The sequence below is a fragment of the Hakea prostrata genome, chromosome 4 (assembly GCF_041222555.1).
Source record: "Hakea prostrata isolate BN-2017 chromosome 4, UWA_Hpros_2, whole genome shotgun sequence".
In the NCBI taxonomy this organism is placed as follows: Eukaryota; Viridiplantae; Streptophyta; class Magnoliopsida; order Proteales; family Proteaceae; genus Hakea; species Hakea prostrata.
This window is the reverse complement of record NC_142603.1, coordinates 47,604,940-47,624,080: the sequence shown is the minus strand read 5'-3', so window position 1 is coordinate 47,624,080 and position 19,141 is coordinate 47,604,940. Positions and strand designations below refer to the sequence as shown.

The following is a 19,141-nucleotide window of genomic DNA, read 5'->3' as shown; positions in this document are numbered from 1 at the left end:
TATATATAGATGATATTGTAATTATAGACAATAGTGATGATGAGGTTTCAGCATTGAAGACTTTTTTGGGAACTGAATTTGAGATCAAAGACATGGGAAAGCTCAAATATTTCCTAGGGTTGGAGTTGATATATTCCGCCAGTGATGTCTCTCTCTGTCAAAGGAAGTATACGTTGGATCTTCCCGAGGAAACTAGGATGCTAGGGTGTAAGCCTACTGAGACTCCTATTGAACCTAACCTACACTTAAAGGCAAAAAAGGGGGAACTAGTCAATAAGACAAGGTATCAAAAGTTGGTGGAAAAGTTGATTTATCTGTCCCATACCAGTCCAAAGATTACATTTGCAGTCAGTCTTGTTAGTTATTTTATGCATGATCCCTAATCCTCTTTACTTTGACACGTTGTATCATATCTTGAGATACTTGAAGGCCACTCCAAAAAGAGGGATTTTGATTTCAGCTCATGGATGTTTGAAGATTGAGGCATGTACAGATGTAGATTAGGTAGAGTGTTTAGATGATAGGAGATCTACCTCTGGATATTGTATGTATGTACAAGTAACTTGGTAACTTGGAGAAGCAAGACACAGGTTGTGGTTGCGAGGTCCAATGCCAAGGCCGAGTTTAGGGCAGTTGTTTGTCAGGTACAATGGTTGAAAGGGCTACTTCAAAAGATTGAGCAGAATTGAAGGTTCCTATACAGTTACACTCAAATAGTAAGTTAGCAATCAACATTGCTCACAACCTAGTACAACATGACAAGACCAAGCATGTGGAGATTGACAACATTTCATCAAAGAGAAGATTGAGGCTAGGTTGATTCGTATCACTTTTGTTACCTCAAACATTCATGGGCTGATGTGCTTACAAAGAGCTTAAGCACCAAGGTCTTCAGTGGCATTATTGGCAAGTTGGGCAATGATAAATATCTATGCTCCAACTTGAGGGGGAGTGTTGTAAGACGAAATTAGTGGTAGATGTATTTTCTAGATTTACTTTCTATTTCCGTGTCTTCCTTATTGAGGGTATATTTCCTAGAATCTCATATTTTTCTTGTAAGACTCCCACACTAGGAAGATATAGTTTGTTCTGTATTTGGTAAGTTTTCGATACAAATAGAGCTCCTGTTATGTCCTTCAAACACAAGCCAGTTTCTCCAATTCTTCCAATTTCCAACACCAGAGAAACATCCCCAAGTATACAAAGTCTCCCTCCTCAACAATGTCAAACTTGATATCACATCTAGGTGCCTACATTCCTATTCATACGAAATTTGGTGTGATGTGCTATCTGACATCATTCTTAGAAGACCTTGGCTTCTCGATAGTGATGTCACTATCACTTGCAGGGAGAATAAATTTCTTTAAACATAGGGCATAGAAGATAAACTACCAAAGGAAGCTAAAAAGGCATGCCCTAAGAACCAACCAAAAGGACTCAAACCAAAGTGAACCAATCTTGTTGGTTCAATCCAGTGGAGTTGGCCAAGAAGTCCATCCTAAGAACAGCAAATCATACCCAAGGGAAGCATGCAGTTCAAAAGAAGAGTCCCCATTCATCGGAAATGAATGTTTTCAAGAGGGGGAGAATTGATGTTAATTGTTTCTAGGGATTCACAGGGCCTAGAGTTGATTCCTCCAAACCCTAGGACCTATAATTTGATCTAGTGGTATTTGGTAACTTTACCCAAATTTGTGATGACTAGGTCTGGGTCCCATCAAGTCCAGGGTGTTGTCTGAACTTGAGACGTACTTTTATTTTATCTTTTCTGATTATTATTTTGCAAGTTATTTAAGAGTCCTTATATAGGTGGGATTCCCAATTATGTTAGAATCCCAAAATTTTGAGTCCATTTAATTTTTCTTTTTTTTTTAGGGCTCCATATTTACTCTTAGAATTTGGGTTGGAGTCCTCTAAAGTTATTTATTGAGTTTTCTTGTCTGAGTCCAAGTCTTAGTCAAGTAGTAGTTGAGTTAGTTATGGATAAACTGATTAGAGTTTTAGTTGTCCTTTTTCATTTCTTTATTTGTCTAGTCTTAATAAAGCTTTCAAGCCATGTTATCTTTAAGTTGATTTGAAATTTTGAATTAAACTAATCTAGTTTTGGAGTCATGTAAAGTCATGGTCTTCTTGGGAGGGCCATGGTGGTTTTAGAGTGATTTCTTCTTTAATTTCTAGCAGCAATTTAGCATCCATAGCAACCTCCCCCCCCCCCCCCCCAAAAAAAAATCCCAGCCCCTCTGCCCTTTTCCTTTGCTCACCACAGCCATCCCCCACCGTCCCCCTCCATCACAAACTCCCCCAGCCCCTCCCAAAACCCTGCCCTATAGGAACCCTTCTCCTACAAACCCCAGTTCATCCCTTTCCCTCCCCTAAACCTCAAGTAGAAACCTTCCCCCTTCCCTTTTCTTCTCCTTTCCTTCTTTAACCTGAGGCAGCCTAGGAAACCAAGAAAATAAAGAAAGAACAGAAAAGCAAGAAATCAAGATGCCATCAAGAATCCCAAGAAAGATCAAGATTCATTCAAGAACCGTAGGACAGCCACCTATTTTCACCTCAGTTCATGCCTAAACCCATCCAGACACAATTGCCGACCTCCAAGAATCCATTCACCTATTCTGTGTTGCTGCAAGACCCTAGCCCTAATCCACCCCCCCTCCCCCCATAGCTGAATTACTACGTTCTCAAAATTAACCCATCTCATCTTGGGTACTGCTTGGTAATTAAAAGTTTAAAACCCTAATTTCTTCGAGAGAATCCCTTAAGATCATTGGTTCTCAAAGAGGGGATCCTAGAGTGAACCCAATTTTACGGTTTAATCTCAAAATCTCAAAACCCTAGAATTTGGGTTACATCACCAAGGTTCTGTACCAATCTAATGATGATTTCCTATTTGAGTTCAAACCGCCTAGGAAAAAGAAGAGAAAGACTAGATCGAGAAATTAGGGCTTGAAGGGCCTTTGTCAAGTTGTAGGCTTAGTGCCATTGTTGTCTTTCTTTGGTCGGGCTCTAGCCTTCGTCTCTTTGTATTACTAAAAAAAGAGGGGGGGGGGGAACCCATGGTTTAAGATTTCAATCTCAGCAAGGATCTCAGTCCCTCAAGAAACAGAGATCTTATGGGGTCTTGCAAGTTCCCGATCGAGAGATATGGTAAGAAACTTCAGTCAACTCGACCCAACTCAAGGGCACAGCTCAGTGAGTATCAGGGCCCCAATTTGGGCTGAAATTTGGTATTTAGCCTATTTTAGGCTTCTAAACTCTGTGATGGCCTTAAATTTGTGAGAAAACAAATATATGCTTGAGTTCCAACTTGACCCTAACTTTGAAATTGATACGCTAAAGGAGTGACATGCAGACTTATGAGACATGGAATACACAATTATTACTTAAATAAAACTAGAAAGGTTTAAAGTCAAATAATACATTATAACGTTGGTGATATTGGTGTTCTTATAAGTTACACCATGAGAGTAAAATCATTGAGTAAGCAGCTCCTCCAACTGTACTCCACCAGCCCCAGCACCACCTTCACTAGTGTAGAACATAGTTTCGAGAAAAATCAAGTTTAGGAAGAACTCTCACCTGGCTTCAAGATTGGCTTCAAAATCAGTAGATCTTTGTTGTAGGTGAGCTAAATAGCTTGTTGATGCAGCCTAGGTAGAGATTTGACCAACTTTCTGACGAAAAATCCGGCCAAACACCAAAACTAGCTAAGGCAGAAGGAGTGTTGAGACAGGTCGAGACGAGTCAAGATCTCGATGGTGATGTAGTATTTTTAGAAAACTGGGTTAAGTTGAGGTCTTGCCAGATACAAGTTCTCAGAATGAGATCTCGAGCTGACCGAGATTTCAGCCAAGTTTTTGTATTTTTCTGGGATCATCTCGATTATTCGATTCTAGGTCTCAAAATAATGAGATCAGTCCCAGCTGGGAAATCAAATGGAGAGCTTCGAGAGTCTGTTGTTTTGATAGAAGAGCTTCATTGGTGCTGTGATGTTCTATAGTCATGCCTCTTGAGTGATTATTCAAATATTGTTCATGGAGAGCCCTTCCTTGGTACTGCTTAGATCCTAGGGTTCCAAAAGTGGGAGGAGGAGAAAGAAGCTAGCATGACTCAGAACTAGCAGTTTCTGCTTTGGTACCAAGTTGGAGTTTGTTGAACTCAAGAAACAGGTAAAACAATGGAATATTGTCTTGTAGGTGAAACAGAGGAAGAATAGAGGAGAAGAGAAAACAGTGGAATGTGGTGTTGTGTGTCTTTTCACAACATAATCTCATATATTGGCTAGCAACATAAGAAAAGGGAAATTACAACTTAGCTCCCTTATGCTAATATAAGATAGCTAACGGAGGAGAAAAGTAAAAGAGAAATAACAGAATACACCAACTTATAACGGGCAGATGACCAAAATACCCTTCTACATCTGAATAACTCTGCAACACTTTCTGATGTAAACCAGATCCAAGGCCACTCAAGAGGCCTAGGGAGTTTACCAGTACAGCACAGCCCTACCAGCAACAGCCTTATTTACAGACTCCTAATATTAAACAGGAAACTATTGCAAGTAAAACATAGTAGTACTGCCTTACATTAAAAGATGTGAAACCTAACTCCACCTAACTAAAAATAAACTACATGTTAAGTGATTTCGTACTTAAGCTAGATACTCTCATAATCCCATTAAGAGCACGTTTCACTTTAAAACTAAAGAATCAAGGGTTGGTTACCTATGTAACCCAACCGTAGGCTTATTTTAAGAAAATAAGCCTAAACAGGTGCTGGATCTGCATCACCTTTAGGGCCTCTATATGCAAATTAATGTGACTCATCATTTGAAGTAGTTCCATCCATTCTTTCAGTTGGAGGGCATTTTGGGCAACAGAAAATAGACTCGAGATTTAGCGCCATCTTCAGTTTTAGAGTCCATACTGAACTCTTTCTTCTCTGGTTTTTGAGTTCGAGTGTAAGTCTGCACCTATATTATAATTTATAAATATTAGAGATGTTTCGTTGGAGTCTCTCAGCTGTATGAGGCTCCTCTTAGACTTATTCTTCTTCTTCTTCTCTCTGTTTTTTCTGCAACTCTTCTTCTTCTCTCTGTTTTTCTGCAACTTCTCTTTTTCTTCTCTTCATCGCATTCAGTCTTGTGCCATAACTATTGCTTTTCAATATCATCATGATGTATCATTTTTCCTGAACTCCTTTGTCCCTGAACACACGCTTTTGGGATGTTTGACAGCTTCAACAGCTATCAAATGCATCGCCTCTTGTATGGAACTCATCCAACCTAACTTAATTCTAGGCAACTGCTTAGTCTGAATATGTAAATTCATTGGTCCTATTCAGAATGTGGTTAGTACCAGGCTGCACTACTTATTGACGAGTGAATACAACAAATGGGAATGCTTTAGGAAGATATTGAAGGCTGATAACCTGCTCCCAACCAATTTTGTGTAGGAGAGGTTTGGGAAACAAAGCAAAATTATGCCTAATTTGAGATGTAGGGGTGTAGGAAAGGTATCCTACTTATATATTTCAGCTTTCATGCAGAAATTTTTTACAGGTACAGCCATAAAGAAAGAAGCAAACAGATCATATCATTAAGAAATTTGACAAATGAGTGCCATCCTTTGCCGTCTCATGGGCCATGGGTTAGAATGTCTGAATTTAAGTTCTAAATCACAATCTACTTCATACTTCACAGAATGTCCTGAAGGCATCTTTATTACTTGTAGAAAGATGTTTGATGGCTGAAGTTGAGACAAAAATTAGAAAATTTTGGAAGGGATACGAGAACTGGTCAAGAAATTCACCAATAATATATCATAGGTAAGAAAGGAAAATTGGGTTTTTAGAGACTTGGCTAAGAAGGATTAAGTGGATTTGGGATACTACATCTTTCATCACGGTCAATCCTAGCTTAATGACTGACATGTTCTCCTTCTTGTCTCTGTCCTTTGTTAAGTCCTAAATTCTCAAGTGATGTCCACATCAAAATGAAAAACATTTTTCTTTCTAGTTTCAGTTCTTGCGAGTTTCCTCTGTTTTGGTTTCTCTATGTATAATGAATCTTTTTGTTCCTTTATATGCATTGTAAACCAAAACCTGAGAAGATTGAGATGAAATTTTGAGTTTGAGCTGGTTTGTCACAATGGTGGAGGTGTGCAAGTGTGACCAGGTTGGTTTCCTGCAGTTATTCTTCCTCTGTTGTCTTTGTTTGCTGTCCTTAATTCTTCTTTCCTTTATTCTCTCATTCTCTTGACATTATCTTCTGTTTTTCTTCTTTTCTTCTCTTTATTCCTCTGTGATGTGTTCTCTTCAGACAGCTCTTGCGATGACTGTAGTTTGAATCTGGTTTCATCTATTCAGAACCCCTTCCATAGGCAATCGAAACTCTAGAGTGTCCTCCCCTAAAACCATAATGATAGCTCAGTTGAATCAGATTTCTATGAGAAAGCACTGTCAACCTTACACAGTTTTATTCTGCTGATTGTCACATTTATAGGTTGTAGAAAGGGTTTCCTTGAAATAATATTCAGAGACCTAGTCTTTTTTTGCTTTCTTAAATTGACTTTTCTTATTCCATTTCTTCATTTGAAATACTAGAAAGACCCTCTCCTGTTGAACTTTAATTATCAACTTTGTCTTCCTATAAAAGATTATCAATTAGTTCTTGGGTCTAGTTACTGTTGCATTTTATTCAAAGGTCCTGAAATTTTATAGTTTCACCCTTTAGATTTTAAATCAAATTCTCTCTTCTTCGTGTGGGCATCTTAAAGCGGGGTTTGTGACCAAGGTTCACATTGTATCTTTTAAAGAGGTGCTGAGAAGTTCTGTTACTTTTACTGTTGAATGTTCTAGCCACAAAACTAAATAATTAGTCATATCTTTTAATGGTGACCAAGTGGTCATGAGTTCAAATCTTCGAAATAGCATCTCTGTGAAATCAAGTTGAGGCTGCTTATGCTATGACCTTCCCTGGACCCTGCAGTGGTGGGAGCTTTGTGCACTGTGTACCCCCTTAATATTAAAAAATGGTCAAATTCTATTACTCAAGATGAAGATGATCACAAGTAGATCTTGGCCTGACAAAACAAAAGGACATACAATAAGAACCAGATACAAAACATGCTAGAAACATGAAGGAACCTTTTTGCTGTTTCCTCTTTTCCCCCAATTGACAGTTTCTTTTGATTCTTATATAGGGAATAGAATTTGCTTTTCTTTTGATGCATAAAGTAGTAGGCCACGAGCATTAAGACTGGTGAAAGCTTAGAAGTGGGAACAGAAATCACCTTAGGATAATTTATTCTTGTTAATGATGAATCCTGTAGCCATTTCATATTTGTAATCACCAAAAAATTCTTACTGGTAATTGAGTGCTTTTGAAGCTACCACATTGTTACATACTTACATGACTTGCTAGTCAAACATGAGATGAATAATCTTGTGAAAAATCAGTTGTGCTGAGTCAATGTATTGCTGTTTGTATAACATAGTTGGTTGATAGAATGGGTGGCAGAAGATGAAAATGCTCTTAAGATATTCTGTCTTCCTGATTAATTGCAGAAGCAAATTCTCTGCTCAGACAACAAAGGTATATCTCATATCACAAATGCTAAAGTGGATAACTTTCTGATTATGTTATTGGCCAATACCAATACCTGAAAGTATTATAAGTATCTTTTACTTCTAGCTGACAACTGTATCAACTATAGAAGTAAATGCTAGTGCCTTTTTGTATTTGTATGGATAAATATTAATATATTAAATAATGAGCTATTAAACTTGTCCTGTTAGTATTATGTTTTTTTGGATGAATAAATAAATATATTAAAGAGAAAAGGACAAACAAACAAGGTCTTTAGTCAGAAGACCGAAAATAAGAATTGAGACCCTAGGAGACAACAATAAGCCTGTTCCTTGTTAGTATTATGTTATTCACTTGTTTCATGCGGGTAAAGGACATGTTAATCTTTTTGGTAGTAAAAGAAGTGTGAATGAAAAATATTTGAAACCAAATAGAAGTCAATATCAATTTGTCAGTCATAATTCTAACAGTTTGACAAGGATAAAGTTAGCTTGTTACGAATTGGCTTTGGGTAATTTTTCGCTCAAACTCTTGAGGGTTATGATCTCTACCTATATATATATATATATATATATATATAGAGAGAGAGAGAGAGAGAGAGAGAGGTTTGGTACAGATTCATTTCCCCATTGCCATATTATGATTTCTTTCTATCTGATATATGTAAGTTTGATAACAGATTCATTTTCCAGTAATTTTTTTCCTTGTGTGGTATAGTTCACTCGGATATATAAATTGTTACCACTTTGCTTGCAGATGTACAGCAGTGGTAACCCAACAAATATTGCAAACCCAATTAAATCTGCAAGTGTCCAGATTGATATTAGTACAGATGCTGGAAGATTGAATTTGTACCAGACGACCGTATGTGAGATACTCCCATGGGACAAGCTAGAAGTTCATATTGATCTGGATCCTCTAGGTTATCTGGATTCATATGATCAGGGTGACATCCAGTTGATATGCTGCCAAGATGACGCAAGCACCTTGTGGCTTGTTCCTCCAGTGGTTCAGACCAAATTTGTTCAATCTCTCTCCTTGAACATGGATATTATATTTACCTGGGTATTTACAAGGGATAGACCAAAGGACAAGTTGGTCGTAAAGTATGAACCACCTATTTCCAAAGAGAATCTCCCCCAACCATCAGAGGTCATGGAAGTACTCAATGGTACCATTGATAGTTTTAGGATATCTGATATTTATCGAAGATATTTTCGGCTGACCGGTTCAGGCGATATACGGCATTTAGAACAGGTGGTATGCCTTGAAAACACCTCAGTTTCCATTTTCAATTACAGCAATCATAGCTTTGTCTCTTCTCCTTTTCCTGGATGTCTTATAAGTTTCTTACAATATAATGATCCTTATATGGATATTGATCGCAAAAGCTTACGATAAGCCAAGCGAAGGCAGACGAGAAAAGAAGGGCAAGAAAAGAGAAAGAAGGAAGAGAGGTCGGGACAGGAGAACGGGGGGACAAAGAAGAACCGAAACAGGGCACACAAGGGCAACAAGCCCAACATGCCGGAATGGATGAAAACCAAAACACAAGAGAGGCCCCGGGAGCGCGGAGAAGTGGAGAGAGACCCAAGGGGAAACCAAAAGAACAGGAGAGACGGAACAAAGGCAAACAGAGACAAGAGAAACAGGAACAGCAGACGGGCGAGAGAAGGGGAAGACGAAAAGAGACCGAGGAGAGGACCAGGCAACAAGAAAGAGGGAAGAAGAGAGGCCCAAGAAAAAAGGGGGAGAAGGGAGAGGGACGGGCAGGACGGACAAACAAAGGAAAAAAGGAGCCACCAGCAGAGACGGGAGGGGGAAGAAGAACAAGAAAAGAGCGAAGAGGAGCAGAGGAGAGGGCAAAACAGGAGGAAAGAAAAAACGACAAAGAGGCGGGAGGCCCAAAGGAACAGAAAGGGGGGCACGGCCACGGAAAGCGCGGAGAAGTGAAAACCAAGAAGGAACGAGGGGGCCAGAAACCGGAGAAGGGAAGGGAGCAGAGGCCGACCGTGGGGGCAGTGGCACCATTTGTTGGGAAAGGTTTGTTGTTGTTGTTGTTGTTGTGCAGCTTGATGAATTGGTTAGTGGGAACCTTATTATAAATCGTGGAATTCTAGAATGGTGGTCTTTCCGTGCTATCAATTCATCAGAGTCGGATGGATGTCGAGGGTTGAGAGGACCGATGGCAATCATTGTTTCTGAGGAAACACCACGTAAGTTATAGAAGGCTTTGTGTACAAGTTCTAAAGGCTGATAAAATTTCAAATTTTCTCTCTGCTGGTTTTACTTCTAATAAATTTTAAACTTCTCCAGAAGGTATTCTTGGCGATACTCTTAGCAAGTTCAGTATATGGGGTCTATACATTACCTTTGTGCTAGCAGTTGGTCGTTTTATCAGACTCCAATGCTCTGACCTGCGAATGAGAATACCATATGAGAACCTCCCTTCTTGTGAGAGGTGCGCAGCCTAGATTTACTTGTGCCTTCCATCTATATACCCTCAAATATGACACCTCATAACTTTTAAACATGAATTTTTCAACCACCAATGAGAAGAAATTTCTTCAAAGAATATTCTTTGGAGTTTGTTACCGTGCATATTCTTTCTTTAATAATTGAATATGACTGTTGGACGTAGGTTGCTAGCCATCTGTGAGAATATCTATGCTGCAAGAGCAGAGGGTGAACTTGAAGTGGAAGAGGTCCTTTACTGGACTCTTGTGAAGATTTACAGGTCACCACATATGCTTCTTGAATACACCAAGCCTGACTAGATTCTTACTACAATGCGATACTTCGCCACCAGCAATCTAGTGGGTTTTGATTCTGACAGTAGTTTCAACCAAAAGAACATGCAAAGCAAGCCCCTAAGGAACCTGTCATTCGTGGGGAGTTTGTAAGACCGAAGGACTCCATTTGAAAGATCACAGAGGATTAATGCAGTTATCTCATAGAGAAGACAGTCAAAGCAAGGTTCGACGTGTATAATGAACAAATGGGCCTTTCATGTTTTAGGTCGGATTGCCTGTAAAGCTTCTTGTCATGTAATTATTTTATCTTGAGGCATTACAATAGGCTGTGGATGGCTGCAGGCTTCATTTGAGGGATGTCCTGGCCTGGCCTGCTCTCCAATTTTGTTACAAGTTATAAATGAAAATGATTTGTTTCATATATGTAGGTCTTTCATTTTCTAAGCAACAAGAGTGACCTGTTTGTCATAACAGAAACGAAAAATGATTAATTTCATACTGAATTTCTTCTTATTAATCCACAATTGCCTTTCAATGTAATAGATAATCAAGTAGATTAAGTCATAAAATTGCTAGAGAGTTAAGAGTCACAGCCCCACTTAATCATCAATATTTGGCATCAATATGTTTAAAAGTGGCAGACCAGCGAAACCCAAGTTCCTCTAGACTCAGCACCAAGTTTTTCTATTTATTCATTGTTTTATATGGGCAATTTTTCTTTCAAAACTCAAATGCTAAACTTTGATGGTTCTCAAAATCAAACTTAATCATCAATGTTGAAATGATTGTCAACCTGCGCAAGCGCAGGCTTAATTTAATTGGTCCCTCTTTCACTTGGGAAATACTCTCCTCTTCTTTCTTTTGTTCTTTTGGGGAAGGATGTAAACTTATAAGATAAATCTCATATGCGATGCATTAAACATAAATGAGTAGCAGCTCTGAGCCTGCTTGGTAAAGTCTCAGGAAAAAAAAAACAGAGTTTTGAAGGGGGGGTTCCCTGTTTTCGTTCTAATAGAGAAACTTGTTGATGCATAAGAATCTAAAAGTATTTTTAAGGGGAAGGAATTAATGCACAACAGAATTTGTATCATCGACGGCTTTGGATTTCAGGGAGAGTGGTTTGAGTATTTCAAAGGGGATTTGTCCCCATTTCTATGGCTTTCAAGTAATACTGTATGGCATGCAAGGCCATACATGATTGCTTCAATCTGGTGAGGCATGTGAAGGTCTTGGTGCCTCTTTCGAAAAGAGATCTTGAGATTGTATAGATCCATTTCAGAAGCTGCGAAGGGGTTTTCCATAACCAAATGACACTATCACAGTTCCTCCTTGAAATTGTGTAACAGTGAATCCAACAACAGAACCAAAGGACCCATTTCAGCGCCTATACAAAGGAGAAAGGAAGCTACTGGAAAAAAATTGTAGCAAGGAAGTTACCATAAAGAACTAGTTGCTGAAGGAAAGAAAACCTCAAGAGTCACACCTCAACAAATTTTACCGATGGGAAAGAACGACCATTGGAGAGCAAATTATAGTCATCTAATCTGGAGGACGGGGAAAAAACACTTCCCTGATTGTTCAAACTGCAGAATTTGATTTTGCGAATGGCATGGATGTTTTGCTTGGTTTTAGAAGCATAACATGAATCTGGAACCATTAGCAGGGTACAAGTAACACTTACATTTTCTAGTTTCACCAAAAACCCCGTTTCAACTCTTTTGATAGTAGAGGAATCAACAAGAAGGAAAATGGAGCATTTTGATCTGTTAATGATATGATTGCAGAACAATGACTATCTCTGAAATTGAAGTAGTGAACTAGATTTAACTTGCATGAAAGATTTAAGGATTTTACACCCAACAGATCATGATCAACAGACCATCCATAATGGACAGAAGAGAAATAAGCATGTAGAAAATGAAGAATAGAAGTTAAGGCATTAACCACAGCAACCACCTCAACCACCTCCAGGCAATCTGAAAAATAAATAAAAACAGACAAATCAACAAACCATACTAAGCATTTGGTGGTAAATTGCAGCCCGAAGCAGGGTTGAGATGGACATGAGGAACCACAGCGAGAGGAGCACAAAAGAAGCGAAAGGAAGCCATAGTATTAAGCAAGGGGGATAAAAGGACCGGGGATACAGAACCAGAGAGGAAAGACGGATACCGTACATGCTGAAAACAATTTCCAATCGGCCGTTTGACCACGCTGGCTTTGGCTACCTCATCTGTGAATTAGCTGATCTCTACCTTCAGTAGCAAGGGTAAAAGATATAGCAGCCAAAAGCCTATGGTAGTTAAATTGGCACAGTCAATGCATCCGATACATTTGTCAACAGAAAAATAAACTAACTCCACAAAGAACTACTGTGCAGCAACCCAAATACAACAACGAGAACATTAACTAGAAGTTCCATCACATATAAAATTCAACTAATGAAAAGTTTCTTACCCAGAAAAAAAAGATGAAAAATTAGGCCAATGGAGCACACAGGAATGTTTAACCAACACCAGTGCGTCAACCCACTAGTTCTCATTCACATCATCATCTTCATCTTCACTCTTCAATGCTTTCATTTTCTTACTGCTTCTAGCACTATTCTCCCCACCCACCTTCTTAAGATTTGTGGTATCAATTATTTTGGGGACTGTAAAACTGAAATCTGAAACTGACACATCATTGTTCTTCGAATTTTCATTTAGATACTTTGTGATCTCACTAATGGCTCGAACTCTCTTTCCAGACGGGGTCGTATAATAGGCATCGAACTTAGAAAAATCCTTTCTAAGTACCAAGATTCTCTCATAACCGGCTGGAGTCTTCGGAAGGTTTGGCTTGTCAGCAGCCCAAACCTTGCTACTGTCCATCTCAATATCAGCAGGATCTTCACAAGATACATCATTTTTCTTGTAGCAGAACCATGGATATTCTATGAGTTTGCTACGGATGTCTTCGAACAACTCTTTTGTTGGAACCAACCTCCATTTGAAGCACTGAGCACACTGTACAGCATACACAGTTGATTTCTACATGAACAACACAACGTGAGCAGGTTAGAGAACTGCAAAACATCTAACAGTGCTAAACAAATACTTGGCTTCAACAAGGTTTGTTTCTCCTATGCTATACTTGCTTCTATTGGTTAGCCTACCGACTAGAATGAGATTAAACCAAATTATCTTAGTAAGAATCATATATAACGTGGAACTCACATGCAAATTTAAACTGCAGTAGACCAGCTAGACCAATCGATTAAACAATGCAACAAAAATGGTGAAAAATGACCGCCTATAGACAGTCATTGAAAGAAAAGTTCGAAAGTCTCTTTGTTCTCATCACAAACAAAGAACCCATCTGGTGACACTTCAATTCTTGAGGCACACACAGAGCCCACGCCTTCAGGTTTTTCCACATTTTCATGGAGGTATAGCAGCCGTTTCACGCAACCCCATGCGAGCAGAAGGTCAAAATGAAACCAGGTAGTACTTTTTCACCGTTTACTCATCCATCAAGTAATGCATTAAACACATCTTGGGAACAGGTCAGCTTACAAATCTATCAACATCTTAGGCTGCATCAGTACGAAAGTAACATCTATACACCTCAAATAAAGCCATAGAGATCAAACAAGCAAACAAGCTTTCCAACACCTCAAAATTATATGCTACTGATGAAAATTATCCAGAGTTTATAACAATGATATCTAAACCCCCTTCCCCCTCTTCCCCCCCCCTTAAAAAAAAAAAAAAAAAAGGAGGTCCGATCATTGAACGGTGAACTGAAAGCCCTCATTCCTCAGCCAAACCACAGAAACAAATGAACTAAGAATCAAGTTTGGTAGCAGTCACTTTTTCAATTGCCAACATTAGTAGCAAAAACACTAGATGCCATTTATGTTATGGCATTCATTCACCATGATGGCAGCAGTTGACCACCTAGCCTCCATAACCTAGCCAGATGCCAGCCCAAATTGTGAGTTACTTGAAGGCAGACTGTTGTATGGGGGAAAAAGAAGGGAAACAGCGGTGTTCTTATATTAACAGTAAAAGTACAAAGTGGTGCTGGCCAGAAATTGTTAATACATACAATGTTGCAGCACTTTGTAGGGTCACGAAACAATTAAGCGATCTATATCTACTTCAACAATTTGTCGAGTTTATAGAATTTACATTGTTTACACTGAATTTTATGCTTCAATCTAACCAATCATTTAGCCCCAGAAAAATACATCCCCATGGAGAATGGATAAAGATATGCATGAAGAACTTCTAAATTTCTTCACAAGCAATTCTGATTTAAACTTGATTTAAAATTTGGAGAATATCAAGATCAGCTTCATAGAGGATGGCCTTGGTGTAGCAGTAAAGCTTGCTTCAATGTGACCAAGTGGTCAAGGGTTCCATGTTAGGGCCCTGGGATCGTGGGATGGTGCCACGTGGAGAGAAAGAGAGAGAGAGGGTTATTGTTAGTTGAGGGGTAATAAATAGTGGCGAATATTTCGTGTTAATGTTTGGGCAGCCTACTGGCTGAGGGCAGTGAAGTACTGTTGGGGTGACTGGCACCATTAAAACCAGTTATTGTTCATGTTTCTCCATTACAGTAATTAAATACTAGTAGTTTTTAGAGTCGACTCGTGGGTTCTTAACATTCCACTCAGGAAACAGCCACAGAAAAAGCAGGGATAAGGCTGCGTACATTATGACCCTCCTGATACCTGCAGTGGCAGGAGCCCTGTGAGGTAGGTATGCCCTTTCTTCTTTTAGATCAGGTTCATACAAGGCAATTGTTAAGATTAGTAGTAATTCTGAGTTGGACAGAAATTGTTAATTGCTTCCAATTCGATGTGCTCAGCAGGGTCACAAGCCAATATATCATTTGTATCTATTTCCTTTAGTTGTAAAGTTTTTAGAAGTTAAGTTATTTAAGCAGAATTTTGTTTAATTCAACCAATCATTTAGCCCTAGAAAATCCTGTTATGGTGGAGATACAATGAGGATATGCATGCAGAACTCCTAAATTTCTTCATATGTAGTTCAGAATTTAAAAATGCTGTCGAGATTTGTATTTGGAAATATCGAGATCAAATTCATAGATCCAAAATGGATTGAAAGATCAAAATCATAGATCCAAAATGGATTGAAGGTCTATATCAGTCTTCATGAAATTTAATCGGAATGGAAATTTGTTTAAGGTATGGTAAGAGACGCATACCTTTGGGGTTTTAGGAGTTCCTTCACCTCCTGTTCTTCCTGTCCCCATCCTTCCTTTAAGAATTCACAGCAGCCTCTGCTCCTGAGAGAAATAATGATCACACCCCCACCCTAAAAACTAAAACCAAACAGAGCAAACCCCTTTTAACCTGCGTGAGAACTTTCTTCCTCCGACAATTATCTATTTCGAGTTTCAAGAATCCATCCAGGGGTTTCTAGAACAACCAAACAGATTTCCAGATCTGGGCCTTCCAGTAAGCCTTAACCTTGTAAATGGGCCTATACTTAGCTGTATAATTTCATATTTCTTGATGGATTCAGTATGTCATAGGCCAGCTGGAACCTTACACGAGTTCAGGTAAAGATGGTCCGCCATGGCTGAAAGTAACCTCCCTCAGATGTCATTCTATTTCTAGATTTGTACATTCCCCCTCAATTCAGTAGTTTATGGTTGTAAATCATAAACAACTCCCAAGCTGTTTACAAATTAGTCATAAATCGTTCCAAACACATCTATTCATGTTATGCGTCAGATCAACAATGATTTAAACTATACAAAGAGAGCTTAAGAGTGCAGGAGGGGCTTCAATGAAAGAAAAGAAAAGGATAACATCATCACCTTATTGTATACATAGCATAAACATTAGGATTGGTGATCTAAAATCTTATTTGGGCCACTAGAACATAGCATACCACAAGGTAAATGCTACTCCTTATATCCAAGAAAGGGGGGGGGAGGTTAATTATTTTGGGTTAAGTAGTAATAAGACTAGTGCAACTACTATTAGGGAGAGTTTTTCATTTATGACACATGAGGGTTGGGGATTACATTGTCCCAAATGTGAGAGTTTTATCTCTTCAATCTCTTCTGGTTAGAGGAGGAAGGGAGACAGATCCTTGCAAGGTGCATGGCTGCACATGTTGCCTTCTTGCGATATTAGTATATAATTGCTTGGTTAGAAACTAAAAAAACTAAAGCTTTGACCATAGGCACCGCATTTTGATTCTCAAAGAATTGGTGTATGTTTAGACAGGTTTTAAAAAATGATTAAGAGAATGCTGCCTGGTTGTTGGCTCGAGCTAGTGAGGATGCCAATGAGAGTGAGAGTGGCATCAGCAAGGACGGAAGTTGGGATTCCAACTATGCTCTGTCAGAAACCTCCATTTTGATACCTCCATTAATCCATTTAGAGCTTCATTTTTAATCATTTATTTGTCTTAAAATTATTAACATGGCAACATATCAACAAAATTTACAGTTGAGATCTGCAAAACTTACAGGAAAAGAAAACCAGCACAGAGCTATCTATTTTTCTTCATCTTTACTTTAGCTTCTTGATCTTTCCTAGTTTGATCCAATTTGAATTTACATCGAGGCCAATACTGTTCTAATTGTAGGTTTTTACCTTGGGCAAATGTATAAAGTGATAATGAGCTGTAATCAATGAAAATATCATTCCAATGCATTATTTGGGTCTATCATATCACTATTTGAGGGGATCTAAGAATCCAACAAGGGAAAGTCCCTTGGTGATCTGGGGAGGCTTTTATGGAAGATCAGAGATGAAGAAGAGTAGAAGGTACAAACCAGCAAGGCAAAATGGGGATGAGAGAGGGAGAGAGGTGGCAGTAGCTAGGTTTTAGGGTTTGGGCAGGACGCAGGAATCTGGAGAATGGTTCCTGCATCGATACCATGAAGAAAGAGAGGGAGTAGGGGAAAATAATGTCTCGTTACTCTAGAAAACACAGCCATGTTCTATTTATAACAAGCAAAGACTCAAAAGGCAATAACAAGTAGATCCCAAGAACAAAAATAGAAACTGACTTTTTATCCATGCATTAAGTGAATCTTGAAAATAAACAATGAAGGTTAAAAATCTTTTGGCAAATCAAATACCTACTTTGATGACAGAAAATTAAATTCCTTCTTTTCTTTCTGAGTGTTCAAATTATGGAGCCAATGGGATAAAACTAAATAATGCAGAAGGAAAACACACAAAGAAACAACTTGAAATACATACCTCAAATGAAATTATTAAGAGCAAACAAATAAAGCAAGATTTCTTCCATTTCTATGTTATCTACGAAACTGATGGAAATCATCCTGAATTTATAACACGAGAACTGACAGGAAAAGAAAAAAAAGAGGCCTGATTCTTAAACAGTAAGAGTTCTATGCAAATGAATATCCGCACTTTATAGCAAAATCACAAAAATAAATGGATCCGTCTATCAATCAACTTCACTAACACTTTGTAATCCTTGGTATTAGTAACAAATACACTAGAAATGCCATCTAGTTTTATGCATTCATTCACCACGATGGCATCAGCTTGTTACCTAGTCTTCGCAACCAATACAGATAAATCCACACCATGGCCAATTTTACCATATTCATTTATCAATAAGTATAAGTCCATCTGTTGCTATCCTCAATCATTTCATCCTTACAGCGAACCTCTAGGAAGAGAGAAGGGCGGTCGTTCTTAAGAATAACATGAAAGGGAGGAGGTGGAAATTTCTTCATATACGGCTCAGGGTTTAAACATACACTCAATAACTGAAAATTCAGGTTCAGGATCATATGTTGAACGCCTATATCAGTTCCCCAAATTTCTCTTCTGCAATAAATTTAACCGGAAAGGAAATTTCTGTGAAGAGTAGCAAGGATAAGAAAAGATTGCAAGAGAAGCATATACCTCCGGAGCCGGGGTTGTAGGAGTTTCTTGACCTTGCCTTCCTCCTCCCCGCTTCATTGCGTGAACACCTTACTTCCTCTTTTACTGTTTTTCTACTTTAAGCTTCATTGATTCGAAAGGGACTTTCTGAAACGAACTGCCAGTCGGATTCGGTTCATCTGGAGCTGGGCGATCTACAAATCTTGAATCTTGATTTGATTTCTTCTTTCCCTTCCTTTCGGTTTATGTTTCTCAATCAACAGATTCTGGGTTTTTACGACAAATCAGACAATAGTTGAAGAGAGCCAATGAACCCGTTAGAATCTTGATTTAGTTGATTCTCTCTCTTCCTTTCGGTTTATGTTTCTCAATCAACAGTTTCTGGGTGGAGGGAGACAATAATTGAGAACGAACCCAGTTCGAATTTTCAGATTCAATCAATCACCACAATCTTAGAATTGTTTTAGATGGGCCTCTACTTGTTATACTGATCCAACGTGAACCTACAATTTCTTCCGGTCCTCGTTTGCATAATATTTTGGAAAAAGTTTCTTGAAGATACTAAAAAAAATAATGGGAAATTTCATCACAACCTAGGATAATTGGCCAAAAAAAATTCACACCCTCAATTTTTTTTTTTTTTAAGGGGATTAAACTTCAAACTTTATCTCAAATTGGTAATTATTCCTCAAAATGTCTCTTAAATTTGTACAATATAAATTATTTTATAATTTCTAAATTGTCTTTAATCTCTTGAGCCAGTGATGTCCTTGGTCAATAGAATCTTAAAATTCATTTTTTTTCATCCAAATCTTCTACTGAATAGATAGAGACCATAGTCTTCTTACACTTCTCTACTGCACATCTACAAAGAGGATTCAATCTATGATATTTTCAGCTACC

The 19,141-nt window shown here is 38.5% G+C and overlaps 2 protein-coding genes across 6 annotated transcripts in view; one reads left to right on the top strand and one right to left on the bottom strand.

Moving 5' to 3' along the window:
- LOC149019218 (piezo-type mechanosensitive ion channel homolog) overlaps positions 1 to 10,976 on the top strand; it is a 113,373-nt gene extending 102,397 nt beyond the window's left edge. For 2 of the 3 annotated variants that reach the window (XM_089153252.1, XM_089153254.1), the window contains 4 exons: positions 8,348 to 8,851; positions 9,663 to 9,807; positions 9,908 to 10,052; positions 10,233 to 10,976. In XM_089153252.1, coding sequence (XP_089009378.1) covers positions 8,348 to 8,851; positions 9,663 to 9,807; positions 9,908 to 10,052; positions 10,233 to 10,368 — 930 coding nt within the window. In that variant the 3' untranslated portion in view covers positions 10,369 to 10,976. The remainder of the gene's footprint in view (positions 1 to 8,347; positions 8,852 to 9,662; positions 9,808 to 9,907; positions 10,053 to 10,232) is intronic. The other variant, XM_089153253.1, reaches the window with a different exon arrangement.
- A 104-nt stretch (positions 10,977 to 11,080) lies between these two features.
- On the bottom strand, positions 11,081 to 18,771 carry LOC149019217 (methyl-CpG-binding domain-containing protein 4-like). Of its 3 annotated transcripts, none has more exons than XM_089153256.1 (3): positions 18,260 to 18,771; positions 15,562 to 15,642; positions 11,081 to 13,376 (listed from the first exon to the last, which is right to left on the bottom strand). In XM_089153256.1, exons 2-3 carry the CDS (start codon positions 15,607 to 15,609, stop codon positions 12,876 to 12,878), a joined length of 549 nt encoding a protein of 182 aa, XP_089009382.1. In that variant the 5' UTR covers positions 15,610 to 15,642; positions 18,260 to 18,771; the 3' UTR covers positions 11,081 to 12,875. The 3 variants fall into 3 exon arrangements, 2 of the variants coding, with proteins under 2 accessions (XP_089009382.1, XP_089009381.1); XR_016173042.1 differs by lacking the exon at positions 15,562 to 15,642 and having other exon boundaries at positions 11,198 to 12,320; positions 12,522 to 13,376; positions 18,260 to 18,767; XM_089153255.1 differs by lacking the exon at positions 15,562 to 15,642 and having other exon boundaries at positions 18,260 to 18,767.
- Positions 18,772 to 19,141: the final 370 nt, after the last annotated feature.